We start from the raw sequence: 23,695 nt of genomic DNA, 5'->3' as shown, positions 1-23,695 counted from the left end.
CACATATAAAACCAAGTCCAAACAATGGAAACAGAAAAGCTCCTATTGACAAGATCATGAATTCTCTCTTACTGCACTCACTAATTCATAAAAAGCATATACATTTGGCTTACTTCAAATGATAGCACATTGTTTTGAAGATACAGTGCAGCAAGCTTCAAAGCAGTTTTAACAAAATATAGCAGTCTTGTTACAAACTAAAATTCAAGGAACAAATATTTCCATTTCAAAATCTCTACAGCAGCAGTTAATGCAAATTGGCTACTAGATGTCACAAAATCACCTTCCAGAATAATAAAAAAAGCCAAAGAATAAGGTCAAATAGTTTCTTCCCATAGGATTTATCCAGTCATTTACAAAATTAACCATTACATTCATAGGAAATCCTAACAGTATGTGTTTCAGGAATGTGCTGCTCCTCATAGTCTTTATGGATACCTCCCTTTTTAAATTTATTAGGAGATCTACCCTGCTAAAGACTGCAATGAATTGCCAGTTATTTTGTAATGATTGTTCTAGATGAAATACATAAAAGTACAAGCAAAGCTGGGAGGAGGTTTTCATAGAAACCCAAACAAACTAATCACATTATTTGCTCTGAACTGTATTCTCCTTGATGAAAAATTCCTTGTGAAGGCCTAGCAGAGCTGTATCACGTAATTCTTCAGTCACTGTGCAGAGAACAGGAACGCGGCTCTTGTGCCTATTCGGCTTTGCTGCGTGGCACCACACTCTCAAGATGTACTCACTAAATAATCACGTCATTTATTTTTGCAAAAGAAGTGATGAACGCCTACAAAATGCTGGTTTTTTTTCTGCTAGTAAACATGTTTGAAAATACAGCAGAAAGCACTATGAAAGTCAGTAACAAAAACAACCCTTTGCCACAATACGTTGTACTGAAGTATTTGGACTTTCCTTTAAATTTAATTTTGGGTGGGTGTTTGTGTTTGCTGGAATATTCTAGAAGTTATCCTACCTTAAAAAACAAACAAACAAAAACCAACCAAACAGAAAAAGATCATATTGACCAAACCGGTAATGACAGGAGGGGAAAGCAAAGCAGAACACAGCAGAGGGTACTTGTACAGGCAATGAAAAGCCTGGGGTATTTCTTATCCAAAGCTATGAAACATTACAGATCTTTTTATTTGTCTTCATTAGGAAACAACATGGAGGCAATGTGGCTGATCGTGATTCTTGTGGTGGCCAACTGCGAATTCAGGCTGTTTGGTCAATAAATCTGGTACTCCTGGAGAACAGCTCTGCTCGAGGGAAGGGCTGCGGCGGCAACACATGCAGATGGAGACACAGCATTAAGCAGTCTGTCATTTGTTTCCATTACATAATCAGTGTCTTTCTCCTACATCTCTGGCATGCAGCTATTAAGATGTGTCTTATTCAGGTATGTTAATAATTTTCCCAAACCTACTTAATACAATAACCAATGTATCCATGTGGGACTGGAAATCAATCAGTTGAATATGAGTAAAGGTATGACTGCTTTGGTTTAATAATCTGTGTCAAACCCAGATGCCCAAACCTCTATAGAAACAGTAATATGTGAACACAAGGACATTATGACTAAAGCTGAGCAAATATTTCTTTGATAAAGAAAAAATTCATTGAAAAATAGACTTTCAGGTGGAGCAGACCTAAACTATTCCTATATAGGTCAAATTCAGGAAATTAAAAAAACAACCAAACAATGCTTTATGTTTTCAAAGGTCTCTCTTTTCTGACAATGTTCCAATCTTGCTACTAAATAAATAATGATACTAAAAAGATTAGACCAGTTATAATCACAAATACTTAATCTGCACACTTTCTAAGCTGAAATCATAAAATAATGTAGGAAAGTTTTGTTTGCATCATTACAGCGGCTTCTTTTTAAACAAAAAAAATCATCACTCATTAGTTTATTAATCACACGAAATTACTAGCTCTGAGAAGAAAAGCAAAGCAAAACAGGGACAGTAAGTGGGAGAATGCATGAAGTCAGACCACAGCTAACCTACCAAGAGCTCCCGGATTTTGCTAGCTACACGATTTTAACTATTAAACAGATATACACTTGTTTTCAGTGCAGGTTGGCAGTGGAATTACCTCTCCTGCTTCTAAAACTACCCTATAAATATCACACATTCAACATAACTTCTACTGGATCTACAGCCATTGAGAAGTTCAGTGCATTTAAGCCGGTCAAATCACAGCATTGTGCTGAGAAAATGGCACAAACGTCCCGTTCAGGTAAAAGGCCATCCCCAAACTGATTGTTCAATATTAAATGAGAGTTCAGCTCTGGAGGACTCTCTTTTTTTTTTTTTTTAATCCATGTACCATGTCACTGCTGGTACAAAATCTCACCCACTTTGATCATCTGATTCAGGTAATAGCTATCATTCACTGGGAATTGAACAGCAGCTTATTTAACGTCTACTGCAGCTAGCAAGAGAGACAGAGACTGACAGCATTATTAAACAGCACTCTGTATGAAAGAGAACAAAGGACCCCAAATGGGGGTCAGTGGGGAGGTTTCTCACCGAGCTTACATTTTGAAAAGGAAAGAAGGAAGAGTCCACTTCTGCCATTTATTTTTCTCCCCCTTCCACAATCTGCACTTCCCTACTGGGAAACGTCCTTTTCTACATTTTAATTCCTGAGATTGAAGAGTGATTTCACACACAGACCAGGAAGAGCACTTCTGTTTCCTTAACGTCACCCTACGCGGGACTGAGCGGCCCCACGATTCGTTTGCTTTTTAAAGGGACTGATTTTGTTCACCCCTTCCCTAGACTCGTAGAGCCTGGCACCAGCTTTCTGTTAGAGATTGTGCTGTTCAGGAAAGATGTGAGGCAGGAAAGAAAAAGGAGTCTCAGATTTTCTTTCCTTTACATTCAAGGTCTTACAGCGTAACTACCACTCTTCTTCCAGTGAGGAAAAGACAGAATTCATTGGTTTTGCTTCTCAACTGGCTCAATTTAGCTGCTTTTTTTTTTCAGTCTTACACATGGAACACCATTGATGAACACCAGTACGGACTTGAGGGATCACAAAAGGACAGGGGAGAGCTATTAAAATACATTATCTACAAGAAATAGGTGGTTTCTTTTACAAATTATGTGCAAGATAGAAATAGTTCAATGGCCTCTAAGTCAGTATAATTAATTACAATTGGGGCTTCAATACAGTGATATTTTAGGTTTGAAAGTTTTGTGTTTGTTAGCTAGGCCCCAAATCCTGAGTCATATTAAGCAAAACGTGAATCTGAGTGATTGCTGTTGGTGTTCAAGTACAATGATGTACAGGTCAAAGGTTTATGTAGACAGGAGAAGCCTGAGAGTAGGAAGGATTTTAAAATCAGCTATAAAAGAAGAAAATGGGAGGGTTTTTTTCCTGTTAACCCTGCATTCTAGTTGGCACTGATTTGCCTCAGAAGTCCTTGGCAGCTTTAGTAAATACCTGCTCCCAATTATAAATGCTATGACCTAGATGAGGACTTGTAGGTAGAACACTGCTACAGAAAGATTTATTTTCTTTTATAGGGTTCCCCTCAGACTATTTCATTGTATGTCAGTAAGATGCACCATATGGCTTGAAACACTACTTTAGGAATATATAAACTACATTCTCTTGCATGCACGTCTCTGAAAGTTTTAAGGATCAAGTCTGAAGAAAGAAGTAATCTTTCCACACCAGTAAGATTATTTTAAGCAAAAAAAAAAAAAACAACCAACAAACCACCATGACCTTTGTAGAAATTGAGTTACGTCACTCTTGCTGTGGTAGACATGGCTTATCAGGAGGAAACATGCTAGGTTAATTTAAAGGGTTTTTTTTCGCTGGATCTGGAAGAGTGAGAGTTTCTGGAGCAGACTTTTTCCGAGGCCGATCTTTGGGAACTGTTAGGAATTCAGGAGCATCTGTGGAGAGAGGAGTTGACGGCGCACTAGATGGAGCACTGCGGGTTGAAGAAGGCATGGAAATGTTAGAGATAGATATTGCGGGTGGGAAAATCCCAATCTTCTTGTTGGTAGCTTCCTGAGTTGCTCGTTCAAACTCTCTGACTTCATCCATTGTCATGTCTTCAACAAGAAGGAAAGAAAGATAAAGGCAGGTTAGAATAATTTCAAATGATTATTTCATCAACTCAGTTAAACTACTTCCATCCAAATTCTAAATCAGGGAATGACTGTTTATCGTGCGTATCATTAAGCACGATTCTCCACATGAATGCCTTCCTATTGTAACGCATTGATTGGAGTACAATAAGCAGCCAATGTAAAGGAAATGAAATTAAGTACATTAATCACAAACTAATGGTTCCTCTTCTGCCTGGGTTTGAACTGAATAAAGAGTGCTACCTCTGTAATTGCTGGAAATATCAAGCAGGCAATTAAATAATACATTTAGATACACAGCGAGAAAGTAGAATGTTTCAGAACTTCAAACAAAATAAACCGAACAGGTTGCTGAGTTTTTTTTCCATCTAAATTATGAGCATTAACGAGTAAAGGGTTGTCATGGGTTTGTTCGTCTACTGTAATTATCAAGGGATGAAAAATTCTTTCTCCTTTCATGCACAGCTGCTGTTGACTTCCAGTTGCAGCTGCAAGCACGTAACTGAGGCCGTTTTGCTTTTCTGCTAATAAAGCCTAAAGAATTCCTCTCACTGGATGCAGCCACAGCACGCTTTCCAACTTCTCCATCCTGAATCTGTACTTAAACGTTTATGGCCAACTGACAAATCCACTGCTTAATTCCCTGCAAAATAAGATGCAAAATGAGATGAGAGGTTAAAGCCACTTTGCAGTGGAAAATCGGGTCCACGGAAAGCTTTAAAAGCAGTGAAAGTCTTCCCACGCAGGTGACAAATGTGTCACAGTGCTGTAGGGACCCACAAGAGGGCAGAGTGATCCCAGCAGAGATGTACTCTGAGCTGAGCCGTGCAAAACTTCTTTGATAAAATCCCCAAAGGATGAAACAAACAGGTAAGTTGAGCAAAAAAAAAAAATCAGCAAGATCATTCTGAAACCTGCTGCTTCACGTCTACGTTGCCTGCAAGATGTCCACGGAGCCAACTGAAAAAATTTTACAGTTTTCACTGAACGTCATGTTAAATTTGTAAATTTGAAGTATAAAACCAATTTTATAGATTCTTTGAGCTCTGAAAGCTCAAAAAAACAGGAAAAAAACCCCACTAGCATTTTAATAAAATTCTCACACATTTGGCTGTCTGAGACACGGGCCTGGCAATGTTACCGTACGTATGACAAAATCCTCTGCTTTCAGTACATCGATACTTTTTAATATTACCCAGCTCTGTGCATCTGTAGCCTTGGCTGCAAATGCTTTGTAGAAGAAGCTTTATGTTGTATGACAACATCTTATTCAATAAACAAAAGCATGCATGTTGCCAGCTGTCTCCTCTCTTTCCTGCAGAGGACATTCCAGGGACCTTCTCAGCCTACACTGCTGCGCCAGTTATTAGGAGTGAGGGCTATTTTCAAACCTGAGATAAGTGGTGGAAATAAACAGATGGTCTCACAGGAACTTGTGTTGGGGACAGACTTGAACCCGTTTTGCTGATTTACATTTTGTTTTTACATTTTGTATCTATTTGTAGATAGTAATAATTTCTAATTTTAGGGCCCTACTTGAGGTGCCCCAAATGTAACAGTGTGTGTAGCGTTTCTAAACTCAAACGGTTTAGAAGCACCCTGACATCAAAGGGAGCCCGTGCATTCACCTTAGCTATTTTCGATTGAGGACTTCTGTACAACAGGACACAAAAGTTGCCTTGGATAAATGAAAGTGAAAGAGCACAGGAAGATTTCCCAATTTACTGTCCATTTAAGTAAAGACTGATTAAAGTCTTCCTAAGTGGCATCCTCCAAGACTGTCCATTTTAAATTCAGACATGAAATACTTACTGTCCCTTCCGTTGACTTCGGCTTTTTAGCTTACACTCACTTTAAATTCACTTCTGTTTTGATACACACTCAAGTAAAACCGGCCTTTACCCTGAGATAAGGCGGCTCAGGCTCTCTCCTTTTCTTCATTAATAACAAATTCTGTGCTGACCTCAATGGCAATTTTGCCACATGGGAACTAAGGATGGCAGGCTTCATTCATCCCAAACCCTGAAGTGCAGATGAAAGTCAGAACTCATTCTCAATTTACTGCTCAGCTAAGGAGTAACCTTGATGTGAATGGAGCCGCAGCATTACAAACGCGAGAATCACCTTTCTGGTTATTACTTAGGCAACATCTTCTCAGGTTTCTCATCTTGTCAAAATCTGACCATTTTTACTAAGTAGGAACACAGGAAAGACCTCAGGACTTAGCTCTTCAGGACTCGTCCCGCACTTGTTACATGAGTAAAACCATTGCTGGGTTCTGCAGCAGCACACTTATTAGAAATAAAGGAATAATAACATTTCAAAAGCAAATATCACTGCATCTTTTCTATTTGTAGATAGTAATAATTTCTAATTTTAGGCCCCTACTCATGCCCACATTAAGAACTGAAATACTTTATGAAGTTCCCAGAATCTGAATCAAAGAACCCAGGCAGAAACCTGCCCTTCTCCACAAACTGCTCTTGCATACTTCTGAAAATACTTCTACCTTGTTGGTAGCTCATCAATGACAACATTGAAATTAGTTTGAAAAGAGTGAATAATTCATTAGCCTTTTTTTTTTTTTTTCTTTTCCCCTGGTGAAGCAGACAATTTTATCAGTCCCACAGAAATTTTCCACTCCCCATGTTCCTGGCTTTTTGACTGAAGCAGTCTGAACTCTTGCATTTTTAAACTATTCAAATAATAGAAGGTAAAACTGGTATTTGACTTCCTCTTTATGCATCCAAGTGAAATTTGCGAATTGTGTTTTCCTGGAAGACAAGGAGTTGTTGAGCCCAGCTCCACCCTTTCTTACATCAGTGGCAGTTTACAGTGCAAATAAAAGGCAGGATTGCACTTCATGGAGAAAGATTCTGTTCCTACTGAAGCAAAACCTCCCCAAAATTCCACTGACTGGTCAGCAAGATCAGTTCCTTGCTCTTCTCTGATCTGTGCAGCTGTGTTAGGTGAGGATGGGCAATATGTTTTAAAAATTGACATACTCTTGCTTTGGCATGGCTCTCTATTTCATCCACAGTAGATGAATGTTGGTTGCAAACTTTAATGTTGGTTTTTTCATGCATATTTTTCTCGTATTCTCGAACATCATCCATAGTCATATCTGTAAAAAGTTCAAAATTGTTGGCATTTTCCATTGATTCAGTGCAAACTTAGATTTTTTTTTTCTTTTTTTCTTTTTTAAATGAGAAGGTTCTAGGAACATATAGTCTTTCAGCAGAAGCCAAAAAAAGGATTTTAAATAAAAGCATGGAGCAACTAGCTTTATGAAAATTGACTCATAAAGGTAGTTATGACAGCCAAGGAAGGTGTAAGAAGGTTAAGTCAAAGGGAGTCAGAGAACAGGAAGGAGTGGAAATTGTTTAGGAGTATCCGTGTGACATAAGGTAGGCAAAAAGTATTGAAGTGCAGGCCTTGGCAAAGGCCAAGATCTTCTAAAAAGATTTTAGAAGATCCTTTGGAATAAAGGATAGATACAGAAATATTATAAGCATTTACTTACCTTTCCAGGAACTTAAAAAAAGATTTTATGTTATCTTTGCACAGTACATCTCATAACCAGCAAATATTGTTACTGTTAGAGCACACATCAGCTTATAGATTCCAGAAACTGATAATTAATTATACTGGTAAGTGAATTCGTAGTGAATACGTTAACAATTTTGTAGCCTCAAGCAATTTAATGAATTGTAAGAATTAGAAATATCCCACAAATCAGGCTGATTCTACTGATAGGATCATTTATCATTGTCCAGACATGCCTGATGCTGTCAAACTACTGCATACTCTGTTAGGTGCTTGCTGTGTAACTCAAAGCAATTATTACAGATTTTTAAAAGATTTGTCATAAACCACACTTCCAGGAAAAACATAAAGAATCCAATTAATTGACTTGTGACCTTACTCTGCTGAGTATTCCCATGCTTTCAACAAATCTAATTGCGAGTAAGCTGTAAGTGAACATGAAGGCTGTCAGAATTTTTGTCTGTTCTTTACAACAGCTTGATAACTTCAGAGCTTCATGAAAATAGCCATTAACTTTTTATTCACAATACTTAAGTAGCATTTTGTTAGCACAGTATATTTGGAAACGTGTCCCACTTTTGGTAACCTATACTGCGTTTTTGTTCTTGAGGCTATCGTCGTTCTTAGGTTTACTATGCGTCACTTGAATTTGCGAATCCTGGTATCACACCACTTTTTGGTATGGGATACGAAGCTCTTGCTGCATTGTACAAGACAGCTTTTAAAGAAAGATGTAACTGCAGCTGTTAGATCAGCAGCACAGTGTAATAGTGCATCAGTGGAAATGGAACACAGTCTAAAATTTTGATCAGAAGGAAACACAGAATACCACTAATTCGTACTTTTTTAGCCTTTTCCTTTTACTGTTATCTGGAATGAAAAACAAGCTCATAAGCCATGTCAGTAACATGCTAAGGATGCATTTTGCCAAGCAGAGAACATGCGCTTTATTAGTAAATAACACTGTAAAAACAGGTTTTCTTAATAATAAAGCTAAATACAGTTTAGTAAATTTAATGACAAGACACATTCATACTTACAGTGACAGCAGTCAGTAATATCCATAACAGAACACGTTGTTTAATAATTGATTTTATTACACTGATTATTGGATTCAGTTTCGCTAACTTATATCACCTCCAAGTCTTTCTCAAACTTTTATTTTAAAAGATGGTAATAGACACATCGAAGGCACACAGACGCTTTAAAAATTATATTCCTGAAAAACTCTCCTTACACACATAAACATGCCAAGAGCAGTACCACAGCAGTTTTACAGATCCTGTGTATTAAATTGAATTGGATGGATGCAGATTGCAGCTCACTCATTTTGGATAACGAAGCACTAGGTTTCCAGTCAGTAAGTTTTACCAACTGTTCCACTTCAGAACAGTGCAGTGGTTTAAGGGCTGCAGACAGCACAGAGAGTTACCTAAACTAACTTTCTGCACTTTTTTTTTAAAAAAAACCAAAACAAAAATCTTGCTCTATACTTACCTTTTATTCACATCTATTTTAGTAAGCCCAGATTTTTTTTTCTGGTTTATACGTAGCCTGACAATTAAGTTCTATTGTGTATAACAATATTTCATTTGTGGAAAAACTATTTTTGATAGGGTGCATTCAGAATTAAGATGGGAAAATCTGTTGGTAATTTTTTATGGGCTAAACCTATTCTGTATGTTTTACTTCACGATTACTCACTTGTTATCATTAACTCTGCTAAAGTGCTCTTTGCTTCCCAGTAACATTTCTTTATGTCTTGCTTTAATAGATATTTTGGGTAGATTTGGTGCGAATTTGCAGGCTCAATTTTTACATGAAGTCAGGCTTCTTTATTCAAAGTTATCAGTTTCCCTGACTTCATATAGGAAAAATAATGGATTACTATATTTCAGGTAAAAAAAAAAAATCTCTTAAGGACTCTTTCTCACTGGATACAAAATTATCTAACTAGTTTACAGCTATCCTAAACCAGAAGATATTTTTAGTACCTTGCAGTATTTCTACAATCACTACAGCACAAGATTTTCATGCGCTATTAAATTGATAAGAACATTGCGATTTCAAAAGCAATTTTTTCCATATATAAAAAGCAATCAGCACAATGAGTTTGGTCTTAAATTCTAGTGTCAAATTATGCAGGTTTATGAAGTCACTGGAGATGTTTGCACCAGCTGGGTGCAAACTGATTATTTTTAAGCATTGCAGAATGTTTCTGAGTTTTGATGAAAGATAGGAGTCATTCTTATCCATTAAATGCCCCAAATGGTGTTTCCTGAAGCTTAAGGAGGGTCTAAATAAACGTCCTAAATATATTCCAAATTGCTATTATATGTTACAGGAATGTCTTAGAAACTGTTCTACAAGTATCTGTGATTATAGATACATCTTACTGAAAATACATGTAAAAAGCAGAAACCCTGTGAGATTGTGTTATAAAATGTAATTGGCTGGTTTGATATTCAGGATTACTCTGTGCTATTGAGTGCCCATTCCCACAGCTGGTTCATGGATTCAGTTTTGGCATGTAGCTGCTGTTGAATCAGGCCTCGTAGGCTTTACGTTTATATCCATTTTTCAGAAAGGACATTAGAGCCTCATCTTTTCTTTATTGCAATCCATATTACCAGTTTAAAACTTTCCTAAAAACCTGAAGTTGCGTTGGTTCAGAGGCCCTAGGAGTTTGCAGTGTGGAAACGACTGCATGTTAATGCAGTCTTAATAAGAAGCTTTCTCCAAACCTGCATGCGGTTCTGTATAGAGATGACTCTTGGCCGGAGCAGCTCCTATCTGCCTGCAATGCCGGGTGACAGCACTGATGCGCACGCTCTGAGATGCACGGGCTGTAAAGGCGTCCCGGTGTGCTGCCCACTGGCTGCCTGAAATGCAGCCTACTCTTGCCACAAAGAACCTGCTGTCTATGAGCTCTGTACGTTCCAGAGAAACTGAAGATAGCTCCATTCCTCTCATGAACAACTTATACTGGGACCTGATGGTCCATGAAGACAAATGGAAATCTGTTGTTAACTGTCATAAGCTTTGCAGCGGCCCTTTCAAATGGGCTAAATTTGGAGAATACTTACCGTACCACTCATCAACCCAGGCAAAAGCCTGCCGGTGACCGATCAATAGTATATCTCTGACCACCTGCAAAAGAACGGAAAGGTTAAATACCTCTGCAGCAACAAAATATTTTAGAAATGTAATACTGTTGTCTTTCAACATGATTTAAAGTGAAAAATATTCTGACAGTTTTGTCTCTAAAAAGACACGCCCTAGAGAATCAGGCACACTGGCTTTGGAGGTCTTGTAGTCCAACTCCACTCGAAGTGGATCTGTTGCCAACACTGGATCCCGTTAGCATGGCTTTGACTGGCATGGGAAGCCATTAGGGAATGTGTACAGAATCCATTAATCTTTGGGCAATTAGACTGGAACTCTTATTTTTCCTTGTTGTTTTTCTAACGTGTGGAAGGTCAATACTCTGAAAAACATTACAGTTTGTCTGTTATGCCATTCATTACTTAATTTGTTAGTACACTGATTGGAAAACACTCCCACTACCTCTTTGTAAGAAATTCTGCACATCATTGCTACATGTATGGTTCTCATGCGTACTCATAAATACTTTAGCTCACACATTTATCACAGTACTGAAAATGGTACTGATAGATTTTCTCAACCTTAGACCTGAGCAGCTCCAGGCTTTGTCACGTTTTTACCCAGAGATTAACTCTTTGGCTCTACCTTGAGTGAGGTTTGCTCAGATTTGGCTGAGCTCCCTAGCTTCTACACAGCCATAGTTACATTCCTGTGCAGGGTCCTGCTCAAGTTCTGCTGATGTGAAGGGTAAGAAACAGCTCCTCTTTCAATCACCTTGTGTACAAATTGCTCTACTCTGGTCTGAAGTCCCCAGACTTCAAATTTCACGGTCACGAGTTTGTAGGAACACATAATCGGCTGATGGGTCTCTCTCCAGCCTTCTTTTAATTGGCCTCTCCCAGTCTTCTGTGACTTGAAATATTTAGGATCCTGCAAAACAAAGGAAACATACTGGGAAATGCAGGAGAGGAAGTCCTGTTTGTTAGTTTGCTAAAGCAAATGTTTTGATACGACATAAAATAGGAAAACATGCTAATAAATGTTACGAAAAAGTAATAGGAAATTGACTTAAATAAGCACCAGGATGTACTAAAATAAAATCCTGTATTTTATCCAACAGTCAGCGAATCCATGGCAGCATAGCCTTGGAGATGCTTTGACAGTCATATAATCGAGGACATTTTCTTCTATAGGAAAATATATTATTGCAAGTCATTACAATATAATGTGCTCCAGGTGTTATTTATGGCCTTTTACTAACTGTAAAATCAAATCAATTGGCAGTGAAATTACAAAAGCAAGACCAAAAACCAATAAGGATATGAGTTCATCTTCAAGGTTCACTTTTATCTGCACAAGATACAGTTTTATCTATCCAAGTGTTATCTTCCATATTGGTATAATTTCATTTCACTTTTTGTCCAATCCTGCTAATTACATCTTGTAAGTAGAAATAATTTACAGTTAATAGTTCATTTTCAAAACTTGAAAATAACATAGTTTCAGTAAATTCTTAGTGGAGCTTCTAAAATCTGCCTTCAGGAATAACCCCTAGTGCTCACCTGTGTTGCCTTCCCCAAAGCCGAGACCTGGGAAGATCTTTTAAATCCAGCCTTTGTTATAAAAACAGGTATTTACGTATGTGCTTAGATTATGCACTAAATGGAATACAATCAGGAGAAAAACTAACAAACTGATAACACTACTCTGATGGTAATTTTCTTTCATTCAGCGTGAGCTTATATATCCTTCAGTATTCCTTTTTCCCAGTGTTCATAGTGATCTCCTGACTTGGCTTCTGATTTCATCCATAAACTGAAGCTCTGTCATTAAAGCATCTTAACAAAGTTTTAATGAGGTGATAGCCTTCCTTCTCTGTGAAAGTAATTGCTTTTATTGCTGACATATTCTTTTCTAAACAGAAACTTTTAAGCTCACAGTAAAATAAGGTTTCAATGTTAAATCACCATAAAAACAATTTAGTGTCATCATGTATCAGAGCAGCATACCACTGTATATCACAACTGACACGCTGCTGCCAATCTTTGCACTCAATAAAGCCTGACCTCAGATCGATCTAGATGTTTTCTGGTTGAAAGAGTTGTTTTACAACTGATTACTGCCTGAAGCAATCAATATAATAATAGTAATACTGAAAAGAAAAAGAGAAAAGGGAAGAACTAAGACATAATATTCAGAAAGATGCAAAATTCTAGTAGATGGGTCTGTTAATAAAGAAATAATTACAGAAAAATTATTTCAAATATTCCCGCAAAATATTCCAGTCTAAAAGAAGTATTTCTAAAAAGGAAAATCAAAGGAAAAAAAAAATAGTTTAGTGTAAGGAAGGCTCTGCTGTTTCTTACGTACACATGCGGTGCTAGTGTGCTGGGGCCATCGCCTTGGTGGAGCGTTGCAGAGCTGCACTTTAATAACGCTGAGTGTTAGAGCTTGTATCGCCTCAGCGATACCCGATCCGTAATGGAACAACTCCAGTGCAGTCCAGAGGCATTTAATGTGATGAATTTGAGTCAGTATCAAGTATTCAGAATTTATAAGTAAAAATTAAATAACGAACAGCTACCCTGCACGATTGCTCAGTCACACATAAAACTGGTGCCTCATCAAACTGCAAGAACCCCCTGGGTGCTGTGAAAGCAACGTTGTGCTTTGTTTTGTTGAAGTTAACCCAGCAGACAAGGGCATTCACAGTGGAAATTGTTCTTAAATTGGTGGTCTACAAATATGCATCTACTGATCTAGTCAAAGATGTCCCTGCTCCTTGCAGCGGGGTTGGACTGGATGACCTTTGAAGGTCCCTTCCAACCCAAACCGTTCTGTGATTCTATACTGCAATGCAATTCATCCACGACTTCACTGCTAGTTGCAAATTCCTTTAACAGTGCCCAGAGATGGCACCTTTGCTTCCCTTCACCACGTCCACTTTTCTTGAAGGACACGATGTTCAGTCACAAATTGGCTGGACAGTTTCAAGCAAAGAGCCAGGCAATGACGGACAGTTTGGGCAACTTCTATCTAATAGCTTTTATGGAAATTCCTGCCTTTCTGAAAACATTAACGTATTGATACCATAAAACTGCAGACTGATGAATGGAAGCCAGGGGACAGAAAGAATTCAGAGGAGCAGATTTCCAGACTGCTGTATGAAACATCAAGATGTTAAAAATTTTACTGAGTGCTTACTCAGGTGAGCTAAAACTCAAGGATTGCATATGAGCTGAGGAGTGGGACGTAAGATACACAGCAACATTAAGCAAAGGGAACTCGAGAGTTTAATCTCTGGGCCATCAGTTCAGAGGGCAGGAGGATTTTTCAGAGGTGAACGGTTATCATCAGTAAAGCTAACATCACTGGGCTGTTTACCTGGATGCTAAAATTCAGGTGTTTGAAAAAGTCTTGGACTATTTTAGAAAGACACAAATTCTGGCTCAGCAATTGTTTGTGCTATGCTTCATGCAAGGAAGTATTTAGGAGAAGAATCTCTATATTTCTCTCTCTATTTTGCATATATTTACACTTACAGAGTAGTCCTCTGCTACTGGCCACAGTCACAGGGAGCATGTTCTTCAATGTCTGATCCAAACCCCACTGAAATCTATGAGAACTTTGACATGAAAGCCACAACCTAGAATGATTTTATGTGCCTAACTCATGGCTTCAGATTGCCAGATTAAAATTCACAGCCTGGAAACCTTTCTGCAATTAGGCATATAAGGGCCTTCTGAAAAAAAAAAATGAAGCAGGGAGACCATTTTCTATCAAATGCAAGTAAAAATGTCATTGCTACACAGCAGTGCAGCTCCTGACTTTCATGCTGTAGCTCACTGGTTAGATTACCCAGAACAAATCAGACTCATGTGCCATGCTCACATCTCTCCAGGTCCCAGGAGGAAGCGCTGAGCACCTGCCTGGACCGGATCATGGCTGTTCCTTAGTCTTCCTCTGAAAGGTATGGGAACTTGCAAAACATATTCCAGCGGCACCAGGCTGGGGGCAAGCAGCATACTCCCTAGGCAGGAACTGCGTTTGAAACACTTTTGTCAGTGACTGGAAACTGGACAAGCTGATCTTTGGTCTGACCCCATTTTTATGTTATTATTTAGATCATTAATCTTGTGTGTGCCTTATTTTTGCTTTTAGCCACCCATGCCTTCCTTTCTAGGGAAGCCATCATTCAAAGAATACTGCATCTATTCACTGTTTCCCCCTTAATTTATCTGCTGGCAAAATCCTCAATCTGTTTTAAACGTAATGGCATAGCTAAAATCTTTTTGTTTAAATAACCTTCTCGTCCTTTTATCAGATGCAATTTATTAGGAAAGCCCATCTGGCAAATCCTTTTGCTACAGAGGAGCAAAACCTACTCTGTATTTGCAATACATTATTGCCAGGTGCTGAGTGATTTAAAAATAGCACTTCTGCTAACATAGCAGAAACATCATTACCCATGAGCTGGGCTTATTTGAGAGTGAAATGTAAAATTGCAATAAAATAAAAGAAAAGCTACAGTGTGACGGATGTCGTTTCAGACATAGCACACTCTCAGTGTTTCTTACTTAGGCCACGTCTGGCGGGTCCTGGCTCAGCATGCTTTTGTTGGAGATTCCATTATTTAACATCTAGCATTTATTTACTTCACCTTCCGCACGGACTGCAGAATTCACGGGCATCAGATTTGGAACTGTAACCCCCTTTCCAGGAGGCAAACACCAGCATGTTGACAATATGGCACCGGGTTGCTGCAATGCCTTTTCAGATTTAACTCTGAAATGTTATTTTTTACTTCAAGTTAAATAACAAAATACATTCATTGTTTACAGAAAACTTCCACATCTGAATGGGCAAGCTTTCCCTTCGCTCTGCGATGGTATCAGGTGTGATTTGAAGATCCCGTGCTATTCTGCAGCTGACAACTCTTTTGTCTGTTTGCTGCAAGCCTGCATGGAACATCTTGTTAGCCTTGTCACCAATTTGTGTCGAAAATTACCTGCTGCTTGGACGGCCGTTTTAGCATGGAAAAAAATCCCCAAGCTGAACACGTTTTCCAGAGGTGAGAGTGCACTGTGTTATGCCGTACATCCTACTCTCTTACTAGGCACCACTCAAATGTCCCAGAAACAAAGATTCTTCCTTCTTTTTAATGCATGGATTCGTTTTTTCAGACTCCTATTGCAATATATTCCGCTGCTGTGCTTTTGAAGTGCAGTCAATTTTTTTTTTCTCTTTAAGCTGAAGACCATTTTGTTTGATCTTGAATTTCAGAACCAATCCTTCATGGTTTTAATGCATGTGATCTGGCATCAGCTGTAGTTGCTAGGTTTTGGATTTCAGTTTATACAGCTAGGGTGCTGGAAAGATTTCATATAAAGATGCTACTATAGAGATTTATGTGGAGCCATTTTTTGAAGACTTTTTTTCTCTTTTTGAATTTCCATTAAAACATATTTTCTGGAAGAGCCAGCTAAATACTTCAGAATTGTAAATACTGGGGCAATTCTGAGGGATAAAATATGATAATCCAGCCAGCCTTTATGTAAGTTCCCAACTGAGGTTAGAAAAGGAAATTTTCATCTGTTTTTGCCATGCCCTGTACTGAACTAGTGTTGCCCTTCACACTGACATTCACTGTGGGGCTGAGGCAGCTGTAGGATTTCAACCACCAAAATTTTCTGGCTCTGTAATGTCACAGAGGTTTTGTTATTCTGAAACCACCTGGACAGCAGTAAGCTGGACCTATTACAGTGCAGCTATGTTAAAGTCAAAAAAAGCCAGCAACTGAAGAGGAGCACTGCAGCAGCTGCAGGAGATCTTTCTATTTGGAGGTAATGTTAAAAGTTTATTCCATTTGTCCAGCTCTCAACTGCTTTGTTATGAACAGGAAATGAAACACTGTTCAGTTTGAGAACTTTAATATGGTGGCAAGGAACATTTTGCTCAGTAGCTCACATCTACAGTAAATGTTTCATTTCAGTGAATGATTCACTCGAGGCCCTCACTCTTCCATATAGCTTGGTTTTGTTCTTTTCTACAATTCAGACAAATATATATGTCTATACGGGGAATACACGATGGCTGGTGATACATATTCATTGATGGCAAAGTCACAAGGCAATGACTTTACAAAATATACAATTACTCTTACCTGTAGGCCTGTACATTCTTTATACAGAAATATAAAATTCTGTATTCAATGTAATATGTACATTCAGATTTGGAAACATATGTGACTCCTTACAGAAAAACAGGCAAATCTGTTAGCTTGGATCTAGATCCAAGCTTTCTCAATTTGGAACCTCACATTTAAACTTAAAAATTTGAGGATTTTTAGGGCCACGCTTCTAAAAAAAAGCTGTATGTAAGATGTGGCAGCACTGGTAAGGACTCTGGGGGCTACTTCACAATAAAGTCTGGAGATGGTCATTAAGCGAAGTCATCTCCTTTGGCATTCCCAGAATCGTTGCAGTTGTATATCCTCCAGCCTTCTGCAAGGGCAACTCTTCTGACAGCAGAAATCAGTATACCTCCATGTGTTTGTAACAGCTAACAAAACTGTCTTCTGATTCACTGTTTACTTGGTGATTTAAGTCCTTTTGTGCATACCCTGACAGATAAGCCCTCCACTCTTAAGGGAATTCACATCCATTGGATGATTCTGGTCAGGAGATCACTCAGTATTATTAGCAGAGGTTCCTTTAAAGTGTTCCTCAGTGAAACAACAACTCTCCTTAAGCCCCCAGCTAACTGCATTTTTCATGTTTCAATTTTAATTAATATATAGGAGGGATGAAATAGCAGATATGTACAAAGTTGAATTCAATCATTTTCCCTTCAACCGCCAAGACATTTTCTCATCAGTACCAGCACAAGTCAAAATGAGCTATGCAATTCAAATGGAATATTATACATATGAAGATGCTTTACACATTTTGTTTTTCTATGCGTGAATCATTATTATGTAAGTTACAATGGAAGGAAAAATATAGATCTGTTTATAAGATTCATGGCAGTGCAACTGAACAACATTTTTTTAGATCACAGGTGCTAGGAGAGAGAGAACGGTTGCATACGAAGCCTGATGCTGCGAGTCCCCTGGATTTCTCCTGAACCCTCTCGTGGTAACTGCAGTATTATCACCTCGGTGTTAACCATACGCAACCATATCTTCTGTTTATATAAATGAGAAAAACAACTCCAGAGCTGCTGTGGCTCACTCTGTTATAATCCATGAGCTATTTGATGCACGAACTCAAAGAAAGGTCACGGTCAAATTGTTCAAAGAGGTTTTTCATACAGAGGTCTCTAAAAAACTTATGATATTGACCCGAACAGCTTATGAATGATAACTGACCACTTCAAAGCTAAAAATAACTGAAATCACAAATACTTGCTTAATAGCAACTATGTAATTAGTGCTGTCTGATCACATCAGAAATCATTCTCTACACGCAGGCTCGTAAGCACTAACAAAGAGCAAGCAGTTGAAGCAGTGTGTGAAACGTTTCAATTATTTAAGCTACTTCTCTAATAGACAGTAACACAACTAGATAATGAAAATTGCAGTTAAAACCTGAAGTATATTTTAATTGAAGAAGGATGCACTTTCATCAGGATATAAAATAAATTTAAAGCTCATTTCTAGAAGGCACCTTGATACAGAAGGTGCTCATTTTAAGCATGTGAAAGACCCATGGAAATGAGGAGATTACCAACCTGCCTGATGTCAAAATCATTCTCATTGGTCTTTCTGGATCAGAGTCAGAACACTTATCCTGTGGGATCTAATTCTTAAATCCTAAGGATTGTACTCCACTTTTAATCTTTAAACTTAGTATCAATTCAGATTAAATGATGTAAAAGCAGACAAATTGTTGTTATTAGTGTAACTAAAATGTCTTTCGAAAGCTTACCGTAAATGGCTTTTAGTTATCTCTGAAACTGTTATTTGGAAAACACAGATCGTTTCTCATTTACATAGTTACTTTTTTATGCTGTTCTGATTGAAAACAGACGGAAATTACATTTACAAACATTAAAAGTCTTTTTATAGTCTCTAAATTATGTAAGAGGCCCCATCAGAAACGGGAATTTGGCTTCATATTCATCATATGTCAGCATAAAAACCCCATAGTTTGTAAACTTTGGAAGACACTGAATTCAACTATTATTAATTCAATATCAATTACAGTACGTGCACAGTTAAACGCTAAGGTGTTCTTACTATTTTGTATGAATTCCAAAGCAGAATTTGGTAGCCAACATACAAATCATCCATCAGTACAGAAAAAACAACAGATGCTGGGCTATTTTTGTTGTTTAAACCCATATAAAATTCTGTTTTGCTTGGAATCAAGTCTCTAGATTTGTCTTTGAAATAACAACACAAAGACTCTGAAATTCTTTCCTCACTTAACACGATGCTGGTTTTCTGTATCATAAGATTAATCACATGGAAATTATGCTTAATAGTTGGCTATTAAAAATAGGAAGGACAGCTGAAAAGCTACATGTTACCTTCATGTTTACAATTTCTGGATGTGCACACACTGAGATGAAAAAATCTTACATGATTTCTTTAAAACGCAGACAAATTCTATAGCAGCAGTCGTTCCTAAGTGGAACCAGAAGACCATGGAGTTCAGGTAAGATGATGGGACCAATAAGCTGTTTCATGAGGTGTTATATAATTTTTAGTACATAACAGATGGGTTTCATTATCTAAGGAAACTAATAAAATTACTTTTCATTCTAATGTAGACCCAATTTTGTTTTATGATCCATACATAAAATTTGCAATAGGATCTATAAATGGAAGATAACAAGTACCTGACTTTTTCAGTCTGAAAATCATGTCTCCTGTGGTATAGAAATATATTCATTGGCAAGTCTTAATTTTCTATGCTAAAAATGATTATGTAGTCTCGTTTTGTATAGTCAAACAGCTGCCATACGCATTGCCAGCTATGAATATATACTTGGCTCCAGAGGCAAATCATATCTCCAAAATTAAATGCAAGGATAGATCTGATCATTCCTTTCTAGCTACTTCTTCTGAACCATCATTTTTCAAGTCTGAGATTAAAACACTGAGATCTCATCTTCATTTGCATGGTGGCTGCTGATTTCAAATCAGTGACTGCCTTGACCTAAAAGAAACATGTTCTGCAGAGAGGTGCACGATCAAATATACATGGGAGCAATTTTCAAGGGAATTTTAAGAGAGCGAACGTGTCTGCTACCATTGATGCTCTTTGGCAGATTTACTGCAGTATGTAGTACGCTTCAGTCCCTCTTGGTCTTGTGTCATGGTCACCTCGGAGCAACTGCGCATCGACCCTATTCTCACTGCACGATGCAAATTAAAGACAACAGGAATGCTGAAAACTGCTCAGACCTGCAAACACTGAACTGAGCTTCGTGATTCAGAGAAAAGTTGTTTTCTACTTTGAATTCAGCTGAATATCAAAGGTCTGGTACAGGATATGTTCTGTATGATAGCATTTCAAAAGCTTGAAGGAATCATCTGCAAAAGGAAGTGTCACGCAATCTAGACAGAGCGGTTGCTATCTGCTTCCCCTCTCATCGAAAGCTTTTAAAATACTGTTGATCGGCAAGATTTTGTACAAAATTAAATTGTTTTGATTCCTATCAAGGCTCTCCTGCAGCCTCTTACACTCCCTTCTTCACCATTTCACAATCAAGTTGTCTCTTACCTCTGATTCTTTGTAATAGCGCTCAGGAATTTCATCGCTGGCAATATCGATAAAGCAAACTTCTCGCTCCAGATCTTTAGCTTCTTTGTCAAAAATCTGCAAGTTAAAGAAATTTAACACTGTAACAGAACACCCTCCTTGCAAAATCCATCTGGAATAAAGGTTACAAGCCATTCTCAGTGACTTGAATAATGTAAAGTCACGCTTGTGCCTGAAGAGCTTCTAATGTAAGATACTGAAGTTTTGGCAGGGACGCAATCACATTTTCTAGCTTATTGCAGACATCAAAGGGAAGGAAATGGGTGCTCTCAAGATCATACATAGCAAGGTGTTCCTGAGCAAGATTAACAACAGTTTGAATGACTGATGCCACAGACTTTTTGGGGAACAACATACTACGTCAGATCAGGAGACTGTGGGTGGTTAAATGTAACATACAGTGTTCTGTTCAACACTCGCTGCTCACACCGCTGATATTCCTTGCACTTTTTGGAATGGAGACTTCGGTCGCAAATAGTAAAGTCAACAACTAGGGCTGGTTTGATTGTGTTCTCTAATCTCTGAACTGGATTCCATCCCTGTTAAAATCCTGACTGTCTGGACTCTGGATGTTTCTAACCTTTTCCCTCCAGGGACAGTAATGAAATGCAGGTGTGCTGCGTGAACTAGTCAGGCTAAGTTGCCATTCTACCGAGGATCAAAATTTCGGTTGAACTGCCCTCAGTGGAAGCTGGAAACTTCCACTATCCATTTGGGCACACATCGAGCTTATTTTCATTTACATCCTTTAGGATTTGGTTTTGAACACCAAGCCTCTTGTTCTATGCAAGGCAAATGATGGGTGTATTTTGAACATGCAGGTTATTTGCATCTGCAGCGTTAGTACGCTTCTGTGCCTGTGTCCATAATTTAATTATTTAGGCATCCTAGTGACCCATGTGACTTATGCTATGTCTGCAATACATTTCTGCTCATGATTCCAGGACTTGGAAATAGGGACTAGTTAAAAGGCTATCATGAATTAGTGCCATAAAATTCAGGGAAGCTGTGAATACGCTGTCAAGATCAGTAACAAGTTAACGATGTGTTTTTTCCTTTGGGGCACAATGTTCTATAGCTAACGTTTCCAGGAAGCATAAATATTTTTGTTTTGTTTTGTTTTTAAATAAGTGTACTGAACACTCTGTTAATTTAATTTCGTTTCATCCTAGAGGAACAGTTAAAAATACAAAATGCCAGAAACTATTCAGTAACAAGAATGCTACTTTATTATTTTTGAAAGAAATGCAGCTGCCCATGCAAAGCATTCAAAGTGAGCAATGGACTACAATGAACAAGTACACCAGCTGGTGAGAACACTGCTCAGGAAATCATAATTCAAATAAATGAAAAGCTGAAGTTTGACTCTACAATTTTAACTTGCCTTGGTAGTTAACAGTGCTGGAATAAATAGGCAGCAGTGAATGCTTACTGAACTGTATATAAAATGTTAACATGTCTGAAACTGCAGAAGAACAGCACAAAGGCAAACTCCAGTCTGTTTTTCCTTGTGTGCTTATGTTCCTTCTCCAATCCTTGTTCTGCAAAAAACTGTTGATTACTTGAACAAATTTGAGCTGAAAGGTCCTTCCCCTGTAGTGCTCTTTCTTAGAACTGGGGTACATTTTCAAAAATAACTGTTATGTTTTATATATATATAATATAGGTCACTTTTTATACGCTTCCTCGCTTGCTTTTTTTTCCTAAACAAATTCAGAAATACAGAGCAGTTCCTTGATGAAATCAGATGAACTATTTCTGGAACAAGATGCATTTCGCCATAATCTCTGAGCTTTAAATAAAATAATGGAGATTTCTCTTAAATGGACATTACCAGGTCAGCTGAGGCTCCGAACCTGTATATGGTTTAAGTACAAGCTGAATACATTTAAGCACAGGCATATCTCTGCACGTTTGTGGGGACCTCAGTTGGGACTGTTACCCAAGAGCTTAACTGAAGAAACGTGCCCTGCTCTGTCACAGGCTTGATCCACACATCGCACCTCTCAGTAACATAGTTTAAAAATCTTTTTCTCTCTTTAAAATGCTTTCGTAGAAGTGGGGATGACAGATGCCTTTGCCAATCTGTCGAAACCAGGAGGAATTTTCCAACCATTTCAACGACGCTTTATTTGCTGCTCAGGCTATCTCTGACCATTTCCTCCATTCCAAGAGTTTGTTGAAGGACATTCTCAGTTCCCTTTGCTGGCAGAAGTTGTTGTCTAATCATTTCTGCTTCTCCCCTTCTTTGATTGTCCTCACCAGATTTGCAGACAGAGATTTAATCTTCTCATTCTATCACCAGTAGAAAATAAGAAGTCATTAGAGAACAAGACTGATTTCTTTCTTAGCTCTAATTCCCTTATTGCCTCTCCTATCCACATAATCTGGGCTTGTCTTAAAACCTGTAGGGAGGATGGGTTTATTGCGTTTGTGATCAAAGAGACTAGAGAAATTTAAAAGTTTTAAAGGAAGAGATTAAAGGCCACAAAAAGAACCATAAGGCTCCCAATCTGTGCAACTGTATTTGCAAATGTGCAGAAAGTGAATGGCGAGAACAATCTGTATCCTTAAGAAGATGATGTAGAAAGGCAGAATATTAAATATTATATTGGAAAGAACTGGACAGGCTTTACATTTGGAAGCCAAGTAATTAATTGAGATTGAAATCAAATCAAATGAAAAACAAAGTCTAACATTCAGGCTGAAGTGGCCTTTTTGCTGTGGGTTTGGGGTTTTTTAGGGGGGATGGAGGCGACACCTTTTTTACAACAGACAAACATTCATACGCTTCCACTTTCTAAAAGGAATGAGAACTCATTATTTAGACAGAAAGAGGAAGAAAGGTTTTGATTGTGTCATATTTACAGTTGTCAGTTGTTACTTTTGGGAAAAATTTTCAATAAAACCCTGGCTGTAGATTCTGGTACCTCAGGAAAGAAAGACCACACAGGATACTGCAGAAACATAAGTGCTGGTGTATTTAAATTTCTGTCCTTCGGTTTCCTTGTGGCCTACACAATGTCATGTCCTAGCACATGTTTTGCTGGTGACTTCTCTTTTCCTTGTAGCCAAAGCCAGAACAGGAAGTCAGGATATGAGACAATGGTAAGGCAACAACTTTAGTATCTTTTTCTACAAGCTCCTTTCTCA

General features: G+C 38.1%; 1 protein-coding gene across 1 annotated transcript in view; it reads right to left on the bottom strand.

Moving 5' to 3' along the window:
* Positions 1-2,058: 2,058 nt before the first annotated feature.
* The window catches only part of PITPNC1 (phosphatidylinositol transfer protein cytoplasmic 1), an 84,100-nt gene continuing 62,463 nt past the window's right edge, over positions 2,059-23,695 (bottom strand). The window contains 4 exon segments of the mRNA XM_086762474.1: positions 2,059-4,085; positions 10,754-10,817; positions 11,547-11,702; positions 20,504-20,599. Coding sequence (XP_086618600.1) covers positions 3,772-4,085; positions 10,754-10,817; positions 11,547-11,702; positions 20,504-20,599 — 630 coding nt within the window. The 3' untranslated portion in view covers positions 2,059-3,771.

The sequence above is a fragment of the Chlamydotis macqueenii genome, chromosome 18 (assembly GCF_036417535.1).
Source record: "Chlamydotis macqueenii isolate bChlMac1 chromosome 18, bChlMac1.mat, whole genome shotgun sequence".
Taxonomy (NCBI): Eukaryota; Metazoa; Chordata; class Aves; order Otidiformes; family Otididae; genus Chlamydotis; species Chlamydotis macqueenii.
Note: the sequence above shows the minus strand (reverse complement) of the source record. Positions and strands in the feature narration are given on the sequence as shown.